The 17,158-nt window shown below is 44.4% G+C and overlaps 1 protein-coding gene across 1 annotated transcript in view; it reads right to left on the minus strand.

The window, feature by feature from the left end:
* Nucleotides 1–1,333: 1,333 nt before the first annotated feature.
* The window catches only part of LOC147905247 (oligouridylate-binding protein 1-like), a 59,371-nt gene continuing 43,546 nt past the window's right edge, over nucleotides 1,334–17,158 (minus strand). Inside the window, exons 10-12 of the mRNA XM_087395316.1 lie at nucleotides 2,688–2,779; nucleotides 2,351–2,524; nucleotides 1,334–2,172 (exon numbers count right to left, since the gene is read on the minus strand). Of these exons, the coding sequence (XP_087251442.1) occupies nucleotides 1,873–2,172; nucleotides 2,351–2,524; nucleotides 2,688–2,779 (566 nt within the window). The 3' untranslated portion in view covers nucleotides 1,334–1,872. The remainder of the gene's footprint in view (nucleotides 2,173–2,350; nucleotides 2,525–2,687; nucleotides 2,780–17,158) is intronic.

Here is a 17,158-nt window from a genome sequence, read left to right on the forward strand (position 1 = left end):
GGTGTTAAGATTTACTTACATCGATGGCATCTCCTTTGAATATCGTGCATATCCCTTTGAATATTGTGGTGCTGGGTGTTCATGGTCCGAAATGATTAAAGAGAGCTTGCTGTGGAGCAAGTTCTCCCAACTACACTTAAAAGACCCTCATAATTCTTAGCTGGCAACTTTAAGTCATTATGGGGTGAAGCGTGTAGAGGTGGTGGGACGAAGTGGTGGTTGTTTTGGTTAATTTTTTAAAAGCCAACCCTCAAAGTATGGGCTTGTTAAAGCAACCATAGTCCAACTATTTGCTATTTGCTGAGAAGAGGTCTCCAATCCACCGAAATAATGACTCCACATCTCTATGGCTGCCCCTTCCCCCCATGTTTTGGCCTCAAGGCCTTCTCTTCTTGGCTGCACCTATGATCTTCGTTGACATAGACAGAAGGACCATCTGTCTTGCGCCTGCACCTTTGAACTTTATAATCAAGAACTTCGCTTTCCTCAAACTTCCCTGTCATACAAGGCTTTGCGTGCTCACTCTCAAACTTCTCAAATATGAACTTTTTGCCCTCCTCCCCAAGAGCTGTTGTCATCCTTTATCCCCCATTACTCCTTTATGTGGACCATTCAAGCTACCCTTCATTAGTTTGTATCCTCCAAGACCTTCCATTGGATTTTGGTTGGCTCCTTAATACAAGGATTCTAATGTATCTACGTCCTGCATCCACTTGATCACTCCCTACCTGGATTCCTCTAAGTGCCTTGGTGTTGGAGGCCTGCTCCTCTTGCATCTTTCCGAGGGCATCATTTTCTTTTTTAAGAGCATCCATGCCATCCAGCAGACCTTTTTTGAACTTGCCTAACCCTTCATCTCTATGGCAGAGGAGGAAATGGTTTTGGTGTCCCAAATCTCCTTCAAGGTTTTGGTGTCCCGAATCTCCTTCAAGGCATCCTCCATTTCTTTCAGGACCCTACATCTGGCAGACATGAGGTACACACAAAGAATGCCAAGCTCAAAAACACAAACGAAAGTGATGAGAGAAAAAGTTTACTGTTATCTTTGTCCAACTTGTAACTGACGAAAATATATACAACTCCGTCCATGCAATTAATGAAAATTGACATTCTGTCTGATTGCAAAGGATTAACAGTTACGTCAAAATTCCCGAGTCATTAGGTCTTGGTCCAATTCTGATTGTTTAGAAAGCAGGCTTCTGAAATTCCTACAAGCTCTCTTGCTCACTGTTGTCAAGAGATTTAAAACAACTGTGCAATCGAAAATTTTCTTTGGATCCACCAACACAGAGCACTTCCAAGTGAAATATCCTTCTGTTCTATATCAGCGGCATAGTCTACACAAATGAGAAACCATCTTCCAACTACTCTCAGCAAACCTTTGCCTTCTATGCTCACACCCATTAAAAAGATGAAAACTTACCTGCCTTCTGTAAATACCCCCCAACCAAAAAAAAAAAGAAAAAGAAAAGAAAAAAAGCCCTTCTCAAAACCAGGGTTCTGGTCTCAATGTGTTGTTCAATTTTCAAGTGGATTTTTGTATTTATCATATACGATACCGTACGCATCTTTTGGCATCAGCATCTATGCAAAACTGAGGGTATCAAACAAGAGATGCTGCATCCACTTGATAAACAGAGGCATTAAAGGCCTCTACTATCCAGAGACTACTAGGCGGGCACCACCAACAAACATGATTAGTTATCTCAGCTGCTGTTCACAGCCTGACTGAATACAGTCGACTGCTTGACATACTGTGGAATATGAACACAGCAAGCAAAAGATTATAAGGTTACCAGAAAGCTACTCTTCTAACAAAACTAAGGATTGCATTTCTAGCAGATTACATCGGCTCAAAATTTGAAGCCATGCCTACAACATTTGATGCTGACCTAGCATTGCAGCCATCTGAAGACTGTCGAATCCAGTTCTGTTGCCCACTCCCATGGATGCCAAACTGATCCCTAGATCCTGCTGAGTTGGCAGAGGCAGAAGAGCACCGACACCAGGCTGTGTAATATTCAACTGCCTTTGATATGCCGCTAAATCAACTGCCGTGTAACCTTGATTCAGACGTGTTGCCATTAGCCCTTGAAGGGGTCCCACGGGTGCAGGAGGTGGCAGAGGTGCAGATGAGGTGCCAGGTGCTGTAGGTTTATTCCCCCATGAACACTGCAATAAGAATATCACCCCTTTAAACAAACAGATACCGATTCCTCAAGGAAAAAAGAGTCTATTCAACATAGAAAGGCACAAACACGAATTCGCCTTAAATGCAAGCCATGATTGAAAGCTTTCAAAGATTCCTCTCTCCAGTTTTATCTTTCTTTGATAGAAAAACACTACTCACCTTTATTGACTTTCCACATATGAGTTGCCCATTTGCTGCTCGAATGGCAGCAGCAGCTTCTTCATGTGAGCGGTATCTGACAAAACCAAAGCCTTTCTCTTTCTGAACACGGACATCCTCTATAATCCCTGCCCCCAACAGATGGAAATGCCGATGAAGCTCTTGTTGAGTTACCTGGCATTTGAATAGAACATAATCGTGAGTAACTGAGCAGGCCTGCAATTACTAATTAGCATGCATAACCCTTCAGACACAACGTTATGTGTAACTAAGCTTGTGTACAAGAAGTATCTGCACACAAGCGCGTTTAACAATCTAACTTGAATTTCAACATCACCTCATGCGCCAGGTTGCCTACATACACAGTAGTGAACAGAGGATTATTTTCGGGTGCATCTTTTGCAGTTGCCTCTGTTTCATCCTGTGCTTCTGCAGCAGCAGAACTTGGTTATAAAAATGCCAAGCACACATGCGTTCACTCACAATCAAAAAAGAGCATGCTTTTTCTCTGCATTGCACCCTCTACATTGCATCCCTGTGAACGGGTCCACACGTCTTCAACCGTTATTTGAGAGCCAAACAGCAGAGATTCCGCACAGGCCGTGTATAATTCCAGAATCTTTGTGCTTAAGACTTAATTAGGGGAATTCAATACCAAAAACATTGAAATAGACAAATCTTCCTAGTACCAACATTTCCAGAAGATTTAAGCACATTTCGAACCTCTGCTTCGAGCCAGCCGGGGCTGGTTCTGCGAGTCAGTATAAAGGCTTTCAAGGAGCCTGATTACAGCCGGGAGCAGCCTCTGGTTTTCCATTGTGCATAGCTATCTGGTAGGTGACTACAGCCCACACTACCCCTTTTTTCCTCCTTTTTTATTCTTTTCTTCCCGCCCTGCTTTCCTTTGCTAGCAGGAGCAGTTTTACTGCTTTGTCTCCTTGGGGAATAATAGGTGAACAAACTGGAGTCATCCAGTCACCATGCTCTCAGGGTCTCTTTCAACCTGTCCTAACTCTGGCAAGGTCTGCAACAAAAGAATCATCTTGAGAAATAATATCCCAAGAATATCTCCATATTAACTGGACCATGAGTTCCCAATGAACTCTCAAGCAAGTACTCTTGTAGCTTCAGTACACTGTGTCAATGAGCAATCTACTTCCAAGATTAAAGAAGCACCCACACTTCTCTTCCAGGAAGGCACATTCCTTCCAATCTCGTATTTCTTGAGGCACACGAAGCGCAGATTCTCCGCACAGCATGCTATAAAGGCTCAAATCAATAACATAAAGTACATACCAGAACATCGCCTTGCCTGAGTGCCTGCTCTGAAAGCAAACAATGCACCGCATAGAGGCACATTCAACTGCCCTCTTGTAGCCTTGTAATGCTCCCTTTTGACCCACAACATCCATCTTACCCTGAAACCCTAGGCCACTCCATGGAATCCTCCCTTGTGTCAACAATAACAACACAGCACACATCACTCATCGTTGTCCTTCACCTTCACAAAAGTTTTCGACTCCTCGTCTCTGCACATCTCAATATCAAACATCCTCACTGTGACTCATACCCGATCTCAACAACACTGGGAAAGCCTAGCGGTGGCGAGCTCAAGAAGGACGACTCTGAGGATACTTCAGAAAACAAGAAAAAGAGGAAGCACCAGAAGTGTTTCTCTTGTGATCAACCATGCCATTTTGCGAAGGATTGCAGAAAGAAGAAGGCAAATCAGAAGAACAAGAAGGGATTCGCTTTAAATTTAGGGGAGTCGGACATTGCCAACATGCTACAGTCAATGGCCTTGCCGACATTGAGTTTGGCCAACAATGCGTTGTCATTTTTTTTGTCATAGAGCTTCACTTGAGCCTCTTCTCGTAGCAATAAAAGACCCACTTTCTCTAAAGTCAGAGACATGTTCCTCTCTCCTGCTGTCATAACAAAGCCCTTGAAACTCCGTGGCAGCATCCCAAGGACCAGTAAGGCCAACTAGATTGACTCCACCTTCTGACCAACCAAGGCCAACTTATCTATCACCACCTTCACCTTAGTGAGATGGTCATGGACCGTATTTAATTCATCTATGCTCCTGTTAAACAACTGATGATTCAAAGCTAAGATCCGAGACATAATGTCCGTCTCAATTAAATTCTTTAGAGTGGCCCACACCTCGATTGACTTGTCCGCCATCTGGATGTAGTTGGTTGAATCGTAGCAAGTACATGGCCTCATTTATAGGCTGGGCAAGCCTTATCTTCCCACACTGATACCTCATAGATGAGGTCACACACAAAAGAATCTAGATCCTATAATCTAGGGGAGGAATCACACCTACCACATGAGGTGGCACAGGTGGCCTCAAGATTCTTCACACTCACACAACTGTAGGACATGGCCTAGGACTCTAGGACCACACACACTAGGACTCCGATTCCAACAAACCCCCCTTCGGAGCTGGGGTGAGAAACTATGACATCATCCAGACTGTGCATCCCAGGCAATCTCAGGGGCTAACAGCTGAGCATAATTCAGAGGTTGAACCAAGCACTCTCATGGCTTAGGTGTCAACGTGATCAGAGACTCAAATCTGAGCATGGATGCATGACCAACTCCTAGGTCTAGGGAGTACACCAACATCCTGGAACTCGGCCAGGCCTGATAAAGGAAAGACATAACAACCCCCCTGTCTCCTAACTGGGTACATGGAAATAAGTGGAGCCTTTTATAGGACAAGGCACACAAAAATGACAAATTATTACATCATTTTAGGGGGACTACCCAAGGCAGAGTACCTAACACACATGACTCTAGAAAGCCCACTCTTCATCTATCACCTCATGGAGGGATAGACCAAAATTAGCAGCAGTGCAGGCTTGTTCCTCAGGTCCATAAGGTGTAGCTTCATCGTCTTCGTGCTCGCTCTGCTCCACAACCAGATTGGCATGTTCTTTGGCTTGTACCTTTGCCATTTTCTTGAAGCAACGATCCTCTGGATGGCCAAGTTTCTGACAGTAATTACATTTAAGAGGTTTTCCATTCTTCTTGGGCTTATTCTTGAGAAAGAATGCTTTGCCAGATTCGAAGGAAGATTCTGCTTTCTCTGTAAGCCTACGGTCCTCATCAACGAGATGAGCTACCATATCCTTAAAGCTCATATTCCGGCTGACTCTTAGGACAGCAAGGATCTCATTGTATTTGGAAATGTCTTCAATACTGGAGAGAAGTACAGCAACTTGATCATCATCTTCAACAATGGCTCGGTTGGAGAATTGACCCAAGATTGTTCAAGTGTTCATTGAGGGTTTCAGTTTCCTTCATCTTGAGCTTGAAGAGTTTTTGTTTGAGAAATACTTTGGAATTATTGATCTTATTTCCAAACAAATTCTCTAACTTTTCCCAAACGTCGTTTGCTGTCTTATCAAAATCCACGTGGTGGATAAGGTTGTCAGCTAAAGCTAGGCCAATGATAGCCATTGCTTTATCATTTTGGTTCTCCCACCAACTGATTCTAGCATCATCACCTCGGGGTTTTGTCTCCTTGCCATTGGTGATATTCCATATGCCTTCTCGCATAAGAAGAAGCCGGAGTTTTGTCGGCCAAGTTGGAAAATTGCTCCTTGAGAATTTCTCGATGAACAAGGAGTTTTTTATGCTATCCATTGGTGGGAAGGTCTTAGCTGTTATTACAACCAGTGTCTAAATCCCTTACAATGTTTACTCAGATTTCAAAAAAGGCCTAAATTTTACATGGTAGAAGCTTCAATTATGCCAAAGGAAGACACAGAACAGAAAAGCCCAAAATTTTAGGGTTAGGGTTGCTGCAAAATTAGGGTTTGCAAAAAATTGGGCTTTTCTAAATTTCTGACAGAAGAGTTCTCGTTCAACGGTTGGGAACCCTCACATCATGAAAACACCCAAAAAATTCCAGGAGTTGAGCATAAATTATAAAGGGGCGAAAATTAGGGTTTCGAGCAGAAAATTGGTCACGAACAGGACCTGTGTCAGTCAAAATGACGACTGAATTGCTGCAGCATTATCTTCATATGTTGGTGGAGAGGAATCAATTGGAGATCTTCAGAATGGCAAGCTTCGACACACATAGAGCACGGTTCAAGTCGGTCTAAATAGAGATAGAGCAGGGCTGCTACTGCATCAAGGCATCCTCAAGAGACAGGGAGGCAGCAAGGAATCAATGAGTCGAATCATGGACAAAAGAATGTGAGGTTTATGGGCCCACCACGCTTCCGTTGCATTGACGTGCGAGTCGATGGCCACGGTCCTCAGGTCGTCAGTCGCCAGTACATACGAGATGCCACCAAGTCATCGCCTTGTTACAAGACCGGAGCTGTCACAAGTTTAGCTATGTGGACAGTAGGAGAAGTTGCGTGGGCAACTAGAAGCAGCGTGGGTGTACGGGCACTCAGCAAGCTCGAGCAGGTAGAAGCTCCACAGGATGGCGAGCAGAATGACACAAGCGCGCGTGGGTTCGAACCCCACAGCCAGCACCAGGGAAAATAGCGAAGAGGCGGCAACAGCAATGGGCAAGGCGTGAGCAGATTGCGAGGGAGGCCGACTCAGATCTAGTGGTGCATGCAGTGTAAGTAGAGGCAGCAGAAGAGTGGCGCAGGTGTGGCAACGAAAGATGGGCAAGATGCTTCCTCCATGACGAGTGCTTCCCCTTTGCTTTCGCTCCCCTTCATACGCAGCTATGGAAGGTAGGTGTGCAGCTCCTCGTTGATGACTCTCATCACCTCAAGGAGAGGAGGAAATCACGAGTAGCTACAAGAGGAGCTTACGAGGAGAGGAATGGGCAGGACGTTCAAGATGGCTCTAATACCAACTGTTGAAAATGAGGAGAGAGTGAGAGACACATGATTGGAGACAAGAGCTGAGATACAATAGCTGATGTTGATATTTGGTTGAATCGTAGCCAGTACATGGCCTCATTTATAGGCTGGGCAAGCCTTATCTTCCCACACTGATACCTCATAGATGAGGTCACACACAAGAGAATCTAGATCCTATAATCTAAGGGAGGAATCACACCTACCACATGAGGTGGCACAAGTGGCCTCAAGACTCTTCACACTCACACAACTGTAGGACATGGCCTAGGACTCTAGGACCACACACACTAGGACTCCAATTCCAACAAAATCATCGTATCTGCAATCGTCCCTATGATCAATGCAAGGGACTGGGCATCCTTGTCCTCCCACGCTTCCACCTCATTTGAATCTACAGCAAGAATAACGTTACATGCCGCATCCTTGACGTCTGCGACCTTTGGATACACTCTTGTTGTGATCTTCCATAGCTTCCTGGCCACAAGATGGATCCGGTCCTTACCTTCCAGACATGATAATTTATCCCATCCATCTTTTCAGTCTCTCCAAAATTTTGGATTGTCGAAGAGGGCGTGGTTGTCATATGAACAGTGTGTGGGGGTTAAAGGTCACTCTGCCTTTACCCCGGTTATGTATAATACTCAAACACATATGTAAATGAATGAAAAAGAAGATTAGGGTGTTCTACACCCACCAAAAACTTGTGTGGCTCTCTATTTCTCTCTCTCCCTCTTCTGTTCCACTTCCGTTGAGAGCACTCTCAACTAGTATTAGAGCCCGGGTGATCTAGCTGAGCGTGTGTGAATGCCTAGAAGCTCAACAACTCTATGGGAGAAAGGAGAAGCTCTGTGGGAAGCTTTGTCGGTGATTTTGCTTGCATCCGAGTGTCGCAGAGACCTTGAAGGAACCTTTGGAAAAGTCACTTTAGTTTTGCGAAGTGGTTTTGAGAGGCTGTTAGTGTTTTCAAAGAAAAAGTCATTTTTTTAGCTTATCCCTGTTCCGTTCAACGACAGAGACTCTGTATTGACTTATAGAGGCAACCATTGTCTGCTTTTTATGTCCATTTCACTTCAGAAGCTTCATTCTTGAATTTGGGATCATTTCGTTGGATTTCTGACTCACTGTGTCAGTTTCAACGTTTCTCTATCCGAGTGTTGGAACTCAAGTTTGGAGCAACCATTTACAGATCTGTCACTTCTGATGGACTCAGGAGGTCCTAAAACTTCTATGTTGCTCATCATTCACACTCCGGTGGAGTTTACAACACAGTTACGCTGAAACGCGTTTCAATGCCCAGCCAGGCCTGAAACACCCTTTTAGAGAAGCCCTGTTTCGTGAAACGCGTTTCACAGTCTGAAACGTTTCAGGACCCTAAAACAACTAGCTGAAACGTTTCAGCCAGTTTGAAACGTGTTTCAAATCCCTAAAACGAGCCGTTTCAAACAACACAAGCTGCTAGGTCTCCAAAATGATGCGAAATCCGCCACCAGTCCCGTTTTTGGTCTTTTTGCCTTCGATTTTGGCCTCCTTCCACTCCTTCAGCCTCATACTCTCTCCATCCTCAAGGTTTTCCAGCCCTCCTTGATTCCCATTCACTCCTTTCCTCTCCTTTCTCTCCTACAAGCTGCTTTAGCCCTTCATCATCTTCTACTCCCCTCCAGCCCCCTCCTTCAGCCCCCTCTTTCAGCCCTCTCTTTCAGCCTTCTGTTCCCTCCTCTTTCAGGCCCCACTTTCAAGTTTCAGCCCTCTCTTTCAACCCTTGGCTCTCTTTCAAGCTGTAGGCTGTAGCATTCTAAATGTGTGAGTTCTCATCTCAAAACCCCCTTTTCTAAACCCCCCTTCCTGATGTGGCGTTTCCCCATTTCAACCCTCCCAGAAACCCCGAAACGTTTTCGTTTCTGTTTCCGTTCCTGTTCCCCATTTCCCCGTTTCTGTTTCCCCTGACTGTGGTTTACAAACAATTCAATTTTCAAAAACATTTTTCAGTCCGTGTGTTAGACCCAGTGATTGGGACCACGGTTTCCAAAACCATCTGTCCCATTGCATTCCGGACGCCTAAAAACTGTTGGGGTAAAGGCTCTATGGCCACCCAAGTACAGTTAAGTACACTTAGTACTTTATTTGTTAAGCACACTAAGTACACCGTACTTAGTGTTGTAACCTTATCCTTTCATATAAAAGCTTCACTGTGTGCTAGGGGAGGTACACACATACCTTTTATCCCCCACTTCTTGTTGCTTATTCTGCTTGTGTGTGTGTGTGCTCTCACACTCTCCCTTCCACAACTGGTATCAGAGCTAGAGCACCTCTCTCCCTAGCTAGAGCACCTCTCTCCCAAACGTGGGTCTTAGCAAGTCTTGGAGCAGCAGCAGGCAGGACCAGCCAAGCAGCAACAGCAGCAGCCAAAGCTGCTGCATTCGCCGCAAAACAGCAGCAGCAGGCAGGACCAGCCAAGCAGCAACAGCAGCAGCCAAAGATGCTGCATTCGCCGCCAAACAGCAGCAGCAACAGCGAGCAGCCCAGCAGGAAACAGCAGCAGCAGCGTGCTGCTGCTCCAGCCAGGCCGGCCAGCCAGCCAGCCAGCCAGCCAGGTTGCCCAGCCAGGCGACGCCAGGTCGCCCAGCCAGGCGACACCAGGTCGCCCAGCCAGGCGCGCCACACAGGCGATGCCCCAGCAGTAGCGGCGCCTGGTCACCCAGCAGCAGGCGAAGCCAATCAGGCCGCCAGCGTCGCTCACAGGCGATGCCAGCAGCAGCGGCTTCTTCGTCTTCACCAGCACCCGCCATCTTTTGCTCGCAGAAGCGCGAGAAATCCTTCAGAAGCACGCTGCGACACGCAGCCTCTAAGCTCCGACAGCGACAGCCCTCTTTTCTTCATTTTTTCTGGTACACTTTGTCCTTCTTTTCGAACCCGTGTACTTGCAGGTACAGGTGCAGTCCTTTTGAGCTCATTGTGAGCACAATTGGTCAGATGCAAGTGCAGTACGCGTTTATGCCTACTGTGTGAGGAAATCCTCAACATTTGTTTGCAGAATCAAGGGGCTTTTGTAGCCAGTGCCAAGAATTGGCCTGTACACGCACACATTGCGTTTATACTCCCGATTGGAGTTTGATTCTTGCAGATTTCGTATGCATTTGTGACCTACGGGGAGTGGAAGATGCATTGAGTACCACATTGCAGATTTGAGTACTGAATGTGCTAGTCAAATTGTGGCTTTTGCAAGGTGGATGCATATCAGTGCTAGGGGAAGCAACAAAATGCCTAACAGTTGTCAGTGAAGCAGTTATGCACTCTAAATTCTGATTTTTTTTGCCTCCAGTCAAGGGGCTTTTGCCCAATTTCTGTTTTAAACTGTTGTATACAGTTTTAGAAGTGTCTGGAAGCTTGAAATTGACATTTTTGAACAGTCAAACAGTCAAATACTGATTCTGTACTTTCTGGTACAGTCGGGGACTGTCCTGTGTCAACAGCTTTGACTGAATTCAGTCACGGTACAGAGGTACAGAGTGCAAAGTACACTGCTGTTTTTCACTGTGTATGCAGGGCAGATGCTTCTGTAAATTCAGAATCTTGCTGGTTGTACAACGGTGCATTAAATGATGCAAACAGAGTTGCTGTTCGGAAACTGCAGCAAGCAGTAAACAGTGATAAATCTCTGTTTAAGTGGGAGATACAGTGCAAGTGCAGTTCCTGTTTGTTCCGCTGCAGGAATTGGATCTTTGAGCACAGTTCAAGTGCAAGTGTGCACTTGGTTTGCAGGGAGTCAGGCACCTAAGTGTGGGTTATATTTCTTGCTGATTATAATGGCTTCATCCTCGGAATCTTCTCTTCTCAATATTAAAAAGTTACAGGGTGCTGCTAACTACCCAATGTGGAAAAAGATGGTCCTGAATGTTCTAATTCTCAGGCAGTTTCATGCTCCTATTATACACAAAGGTGTGAAGCCCACTCGCACATCTGATGATGCTTGGGCACTAGCTGATCTGTCAGCAAAGTCCATAATTGAATTGTCACTCCATGAGAGTGTTGTTTGGAATGTGGATGGTGAGAAAACAGCCTGGGGTGTGTGGAAAAAACTACAGGACACATATGAGCAGCAGAGTGTAGCTACAAAGATATATTGGCTGCGCAAGTTCTTCAATCTGAAGATGAAGGAAGGGACCTCCATGGATGCACATCTCAATGAGTTTAATTCAATTGTCACTCAACTTGCAAATCAAAAATATGTGGTGGATGAGGAAACCAAGGGTATGGCACTCTTGATTTCTCTTCCTGAAAGTTGGGATACATTCACCACAGCTGTAACAAATGCAAACACTTTCATAAGTTTTTCAGATATCACAGGGTTGATTTTGCAAGAAGAGCAGAAGCTGAAAGCTCAAGATGCAGTAAAGCCTAACAATGCCTTAAATGCAAGGGGGAGAAGTCAGCAAAGAGGCAAATCTCAAGAAAGGGGAAAAGGGAGGAGCAAGTCCCGCTCCAACAAAGATGTTGAGTGCTACTACTGTGGTAAAAAGGGACATACTAAAAAGCAGTGCTTTAAACTGAAAAATGATAAGAGAGACAAAGCCAAAAATACTGATGCGTCAGATGCAAAAGCAATTGTACCAGTAAGCAATGGCAAGAGCAGTGTGAAGATTGAAGAGCTTCATTCTACACACGGTTATGACAATGAGGGAGAGGTTCTATTTCTCTCTACTTTGGATGCTCATTCTCTCCATGCAGGAGATCTTGTAGACATGCACTCTTGGATCATTGACTCAGGTGCCTCATTCCATGTTACACCTTACAAAGAATTGTTTGTAAGATATGCAGCAGGCAGTAATGGAGTCATTTTTCTAGGGGATAATCATGCATGCAGTATTGTTGGTATTAGAGATGTCAAGCTTGTATTTGCTGATGGTACTCAGCTTATGCTTCACAATGTTAGGCATGTACCCGAAGTCAAGAAAAATCTGATTTCTACTGGCATGTTGGATGATGAAGGTTTCGTGACCAGCTTTGGTCACGGTTTCTGGAAGGTCACCAAAGGTACCCTGGTTGTTGCCAGAGGCTCTAAGGTTGACACAATGTATACTCTTCATGCTAAAGTATGTAATCATGCTGATATTCATGCCACCGAGCTACCGAATATTTCTATGTGGCATAGCCGGATGGGACATATGAGCATAAGTGGAATGGAGCAATTGGCTCGCCTTGGCTACTTACCGTCTCTTAAATTTTCTGATTTAAAGTTTTGTGAGCACTGCATATATGGTAGACACTTACAGTGTCCTCATAAAAGGAGATTAGGACATAAAGATGCTTAACTTGAGCTTGTGCATACAGATGTGTGTGAGATGCCTAGTCCTTCACTTGGAGGTGCACGGTACTTTGTCACATTTATAGATGATTCCACAAGGAAGGTGTGGTTGTATCCTCTTCGATTGAAGAGTAATGTCTTTCCAGTGTTCCAGAAATGGCTTGCTATGGTTGAGAACCAAACAGGCAGAACACTAAAGGCTTTGCGGTCAGATAACGGTGGGGAGTATATGTCTAATGCATTCAATGCATTTTGTGATGCTAGAGGTATTAAAAGAGAACTCACTGCTCCCTACAGTCCAGCGCAAAATGGCACTGCAGAGCGTATGAATAGAACCATACAGGAAAAGTCTCGCTCTATGATGTCACATGCTGCTTTACCTCATGGATTTTGGGCTGAAGCTGTAAAAACAGCAGTACACCTCATCAATAGGTCACCAAATAAAAGACTAGATGGCAGAGTGCCAGAGGAGCTTTGGACAGGAAAACCTCCTTCCTACAAGCACTTGAGGGTCTTTGGCTGCATTGTGTACGTGCATATACGCAGAGAAAATCGCAGCAAGCTTGATCCTAAGTCTCTTAAATGCATTTTTCTTGGATATGGTGACAGTGGTGAGATGGGTTACCGCCTATGGGATCCTGTGAATAAGAAGCTAATACGCAGTAATGATGTCTTATTTGATGAGTCATGTATGTTTAAGGCAGCAGATAAGCCTTCTGATGCTTCAAAGGTTGACATTGATGACTCGGGACATCCTGTACAGTTCAGGCAGGCTGCAAATCAGCCACAACAGCAGCGTAATCAGCCAATGCATGATGCTGCAGCAGGTCCAAATGGACAGCCCACAGTGGCGGAGATGTACTACGGGACATGCCACCTTTGGAAGACCTCCCAGGCCTAATTCTGCAGCCTGATCTACTAGAACAGCAACCTGTTTTAGGTGAGCAGCAAGTTGGACAGCAAGACCAATGGGTCAGAAGGTCCACTAGACAAATGAGACCGCCAAACAGATTTGTACCAGGAGCAGATTTTATTATGCTTACAGATTGTGGAGAACCTTCCTGTTACAAGGAAGCAGTGCAAATGCATGATAAAAGGCTATGGGAACTAGCCATGAAGTCTGAAATGGACAGTCTCCATAAAAATGGTACTTGGGAATTGGTGCAGTTGCCTAAAGGCATGAAGGTACTGCCATGCAAGTGGGTGTATAGATTGAAAGTCACACTTGGAGTCAAGCCAAGGTATAAAGCCAGGTTGGTTGCCAAGGGCTTTAAGCAAGAGTATGGTGTTGATTTTGATGAGATCTTTTCTCTAGTGGTTAAGATGACCACACTCAGGATTGTACTTGCTTTGGTTGCATGTGAGAATTTGGAATTATGCCAAATGGATGTGAAGATAGCCTTTCTTCACGGTGATCTTCATGAGGAGATCTACATGCAGCAGCCAGAAGGATTTGCAGTCAAGGGCAAGGAGTCACTTGTATGCAAGCTTAAAAAGAGCCTTTACGGGCTGAAACAGGCACCAAGGGAATAGTATAAGAAATTTGATACTTTCATGAAGTCCCAAGGTTTCAGGAGAAGTGATGACGATCACTGCTTATATACCAACAAAAGGGCTGCAAATGGCAGCTTAATCATTCTCATTTTATATGTGGATGACATGCTTATCGCTGGTACAGCTCGTAAGGAGCTTGATGACCTTAAGAAAAGACTGCATGAGGCCTTTGATATGAAGGACCTTGGTGATGCAAATCACATACTGGAAATGCGGATACGGAGAGACAGGGGACAGCGTTTGTTGTATCTGTCTCAGACTGAATATATTGGCAAAGTATTGCACAGGTTTCATATGGAAAGGGAGAAAACCCTTAGTTCTCCATTGCCTCCGTATGTGAAACTCAGTGCAATGGACAGCCCACACTCAGATGCTGATAAAGCTGAAATGGCCAAGATTCCGTATGCTTCAGCTTGTGGCAGTCTCATGTATGCCATGGTTGCTACCAGACCTGATATTGCGTTTGCAGTGGGAGTGGTTAGCAGGTATATGGCAAATCCAGGCAAGAAGCATTGGAATGCAGTGAAAGGTATCATGAGATACCTGAAGGGTACACAGGAGTTGTGCATATGCTTTGGTAAGCGAGATGCAAAGGTGCATGGTTATGTGGATTCAGATTTTGCCGGTCATCCCGATAACCGGAAATCTACTACCGGTTATGTTTATACATTCACTGGAGGTGCAGTGTCATGGATGTCAAGGATGCAACAGTGCATAGCCTTGTCTACTACGGAAGCTGAATATATTGCAGCCACAGAGGCATGCAAAGAGGCCTTATGGTTATCTCGGCTAGTGGGAGATTTGGGCATTACAAGTGATATTCCATTGTTGCATTGTGACAGTCAGAGTGCTATTCAATTGGCACACAATCCTGTCTTTCATGCAAAGACAAAGCACATTGATGTGAAGTATCACTTCATCAGGGAAGTGATAGATGATAAGCTGATTCAGCTTGTCAAGATTCACACAGATGATAATCCAGCAAATCTGTTGACAAAAGGCTTGCCTGCACAGCGGTTTGCACATTGCCGACAGTTGATGGGTATAGGTTGAGCCTCATTTATTTTTACTTGAGGGCATATTGCCTTTAAATGGGAGGTTGTTGGGGTAAAGGCTCTATGGCCACCCAAGTACAGTTAAGTACACTTAGTACTTTATTTGTTAAGTACACTAAGTACACCGTACTTAGTGTTGTAACCTTATCCTTTCATATAAAAGCTTCACTGTGTGCTAGGGGAGGTACACACATACCTTTTATCCCCACACTTGTTGTTGCTTATTCTGCTTGTGTGTGTGTGTGCTCTCACACTCTCCCTTCCACACATACCTTTTATCCCCACACTTCTTGTTGCTTATTCTGCTTGTGTGTGTGTGTGCTCTCACACTCTCCCTTCCACAAAAACCCCTACTTGTCAGTTCTTGCGCAATTCTGTGGAGTATTTTCAAAGTTATAGATCTCTGTGTATTTGATTTCGTCTCTCGGTTATGCATTTTTCATTCTAAGGTTTTAAAACCTTAGATTTATGCCACATGGCAGTGGGTAAGTGTTGATTTTCATTTCTCACTCATCGGTTGGGATTTTGGAGTTCCAGCAAAAGAGAGATATTTGCAAATTGTCTTGCTGAGTCTGATTATGCAATGGCGCCCATGTTTTAAGGCATCACAATTTTTATTTTCAATAGCGGTCATTGCCGTGGGACCATGATTTCTTGAGCATACCTTATGCAGATCACTCTGGTTGCAGTTTGAGCCGTGTGCACTCATTCGTGGTGTGTATTGGGTTGCAATGGATGATTTATAGGCCATTTGGATGCATTGCGATCCTTATTGGATGCACTGATAGGCCCAAATTGCCTTGTGGGATGCTATTTTTATGGACGCTTTACACATGGATGCTATTTTATGCTGAGGGACAGCTTTGGCACATTGCAGGGGATGCACTAATAGTGTTATGCTCTCTTGGATGAGATATTGTTGATGCATATGTCCATGGATAATGTTTATGCTTGAGCCATTTGATACTTATTGGCATTTTGGATTGCCATTGCAGTTGGCATTTTCTTTTGGGCCAGATTTGCTCATATAGATGCATAGTACATGCGCATGAGTCAGCTGTATCTTTTGATGCTTTGAGCTTTGAGCTTTGGTGATATTTCACTCTATTGTGACATACACATTTGGGTGCACCTGGTATTTGGTGTGATTCTCTCTTGCAGGCACTAGCATTTGGGATTTTGCTTTATTTGCATCATGGCATCCTCTTCCATGTCTGAAAAGAAGTTTTTCAACATTAAAAAGTTTAATGGGACAAACTTTTCTTTGTGGAAAGAATAGATAAGGGATGTGCTTATTCAAAAGAAGCAGATAAAACCCTTGCAAGGGATTGCAACTCAACCTGAACTATGTCCACAAATAAATGGTATGAGTTGGATGCATTGGCAAAGTGTACCATTAGACTTCATCTTGGGGAGACAGTTTATTTCACAGTAGTCACTGAAAAGACTACGAAAGCTTTATGGAAAAAGCCGTGTGCTACATATGAGAAAGAGACTACCTCAAACAAAGTCTATCTCATGAAGAGATTGTTTGAGCTGCACATGAAGGAGGGAGTATCCATAGCTTTGCACTTGAATAAATTTGATATCATTTTCAGTCAGCTTCAAGCTCAAAAGCTGAATTTTGATGCGAAAATGAGGACAATATTTCTCTTATGCTCATTACCATCGTCATGGGATACTTTCCGTACTGCTATCAGTAACTCTGCACCTGGTGGAGTATCGAACTTTGATGATGTGGTTGGTAGCTTATTGGCCGAGGAGATTAAACAGAAGTCAATGGAAGGCAACAAGCAGGATGCAACCTTAAATGTGCAAAGGGGCAGATCACAGTCCAGGGAGAAGTTTCAAGAAAGAGGGAAGTCCCGTAGCAAGTCTAGGGCACGGAACATTAAGTGTCACTATTGTGGCAAGAAGAGCCACATGAAAAAGGATTGCTACAAGCTTAAAAGAGAGAGAAAAAGAATGCAAATTGGAGTGCAAATCAGAAGGAAGAGAGTCCAAGGGAGGACAAAGGAAAAGTGAAGATCGAGGAGATCAATGCAGTCACACA

This window comes from Dipteris shenzhenensis, chromosome 1, assembly GCF_047967505.1.
Source record: "Dipteris shenzhenensis isolate YYH24624 ecotype China chromosome 1, Dip_SZ_1.0, whole genome shotgun sequence".
Lineage (NCBI taxonomy): Eukaryota > Viridiplantae > Streptophyta > Polypodiopsida > Gleicheniales > Dipteridaceae > Dipteris > Dipteris shenzhenensis.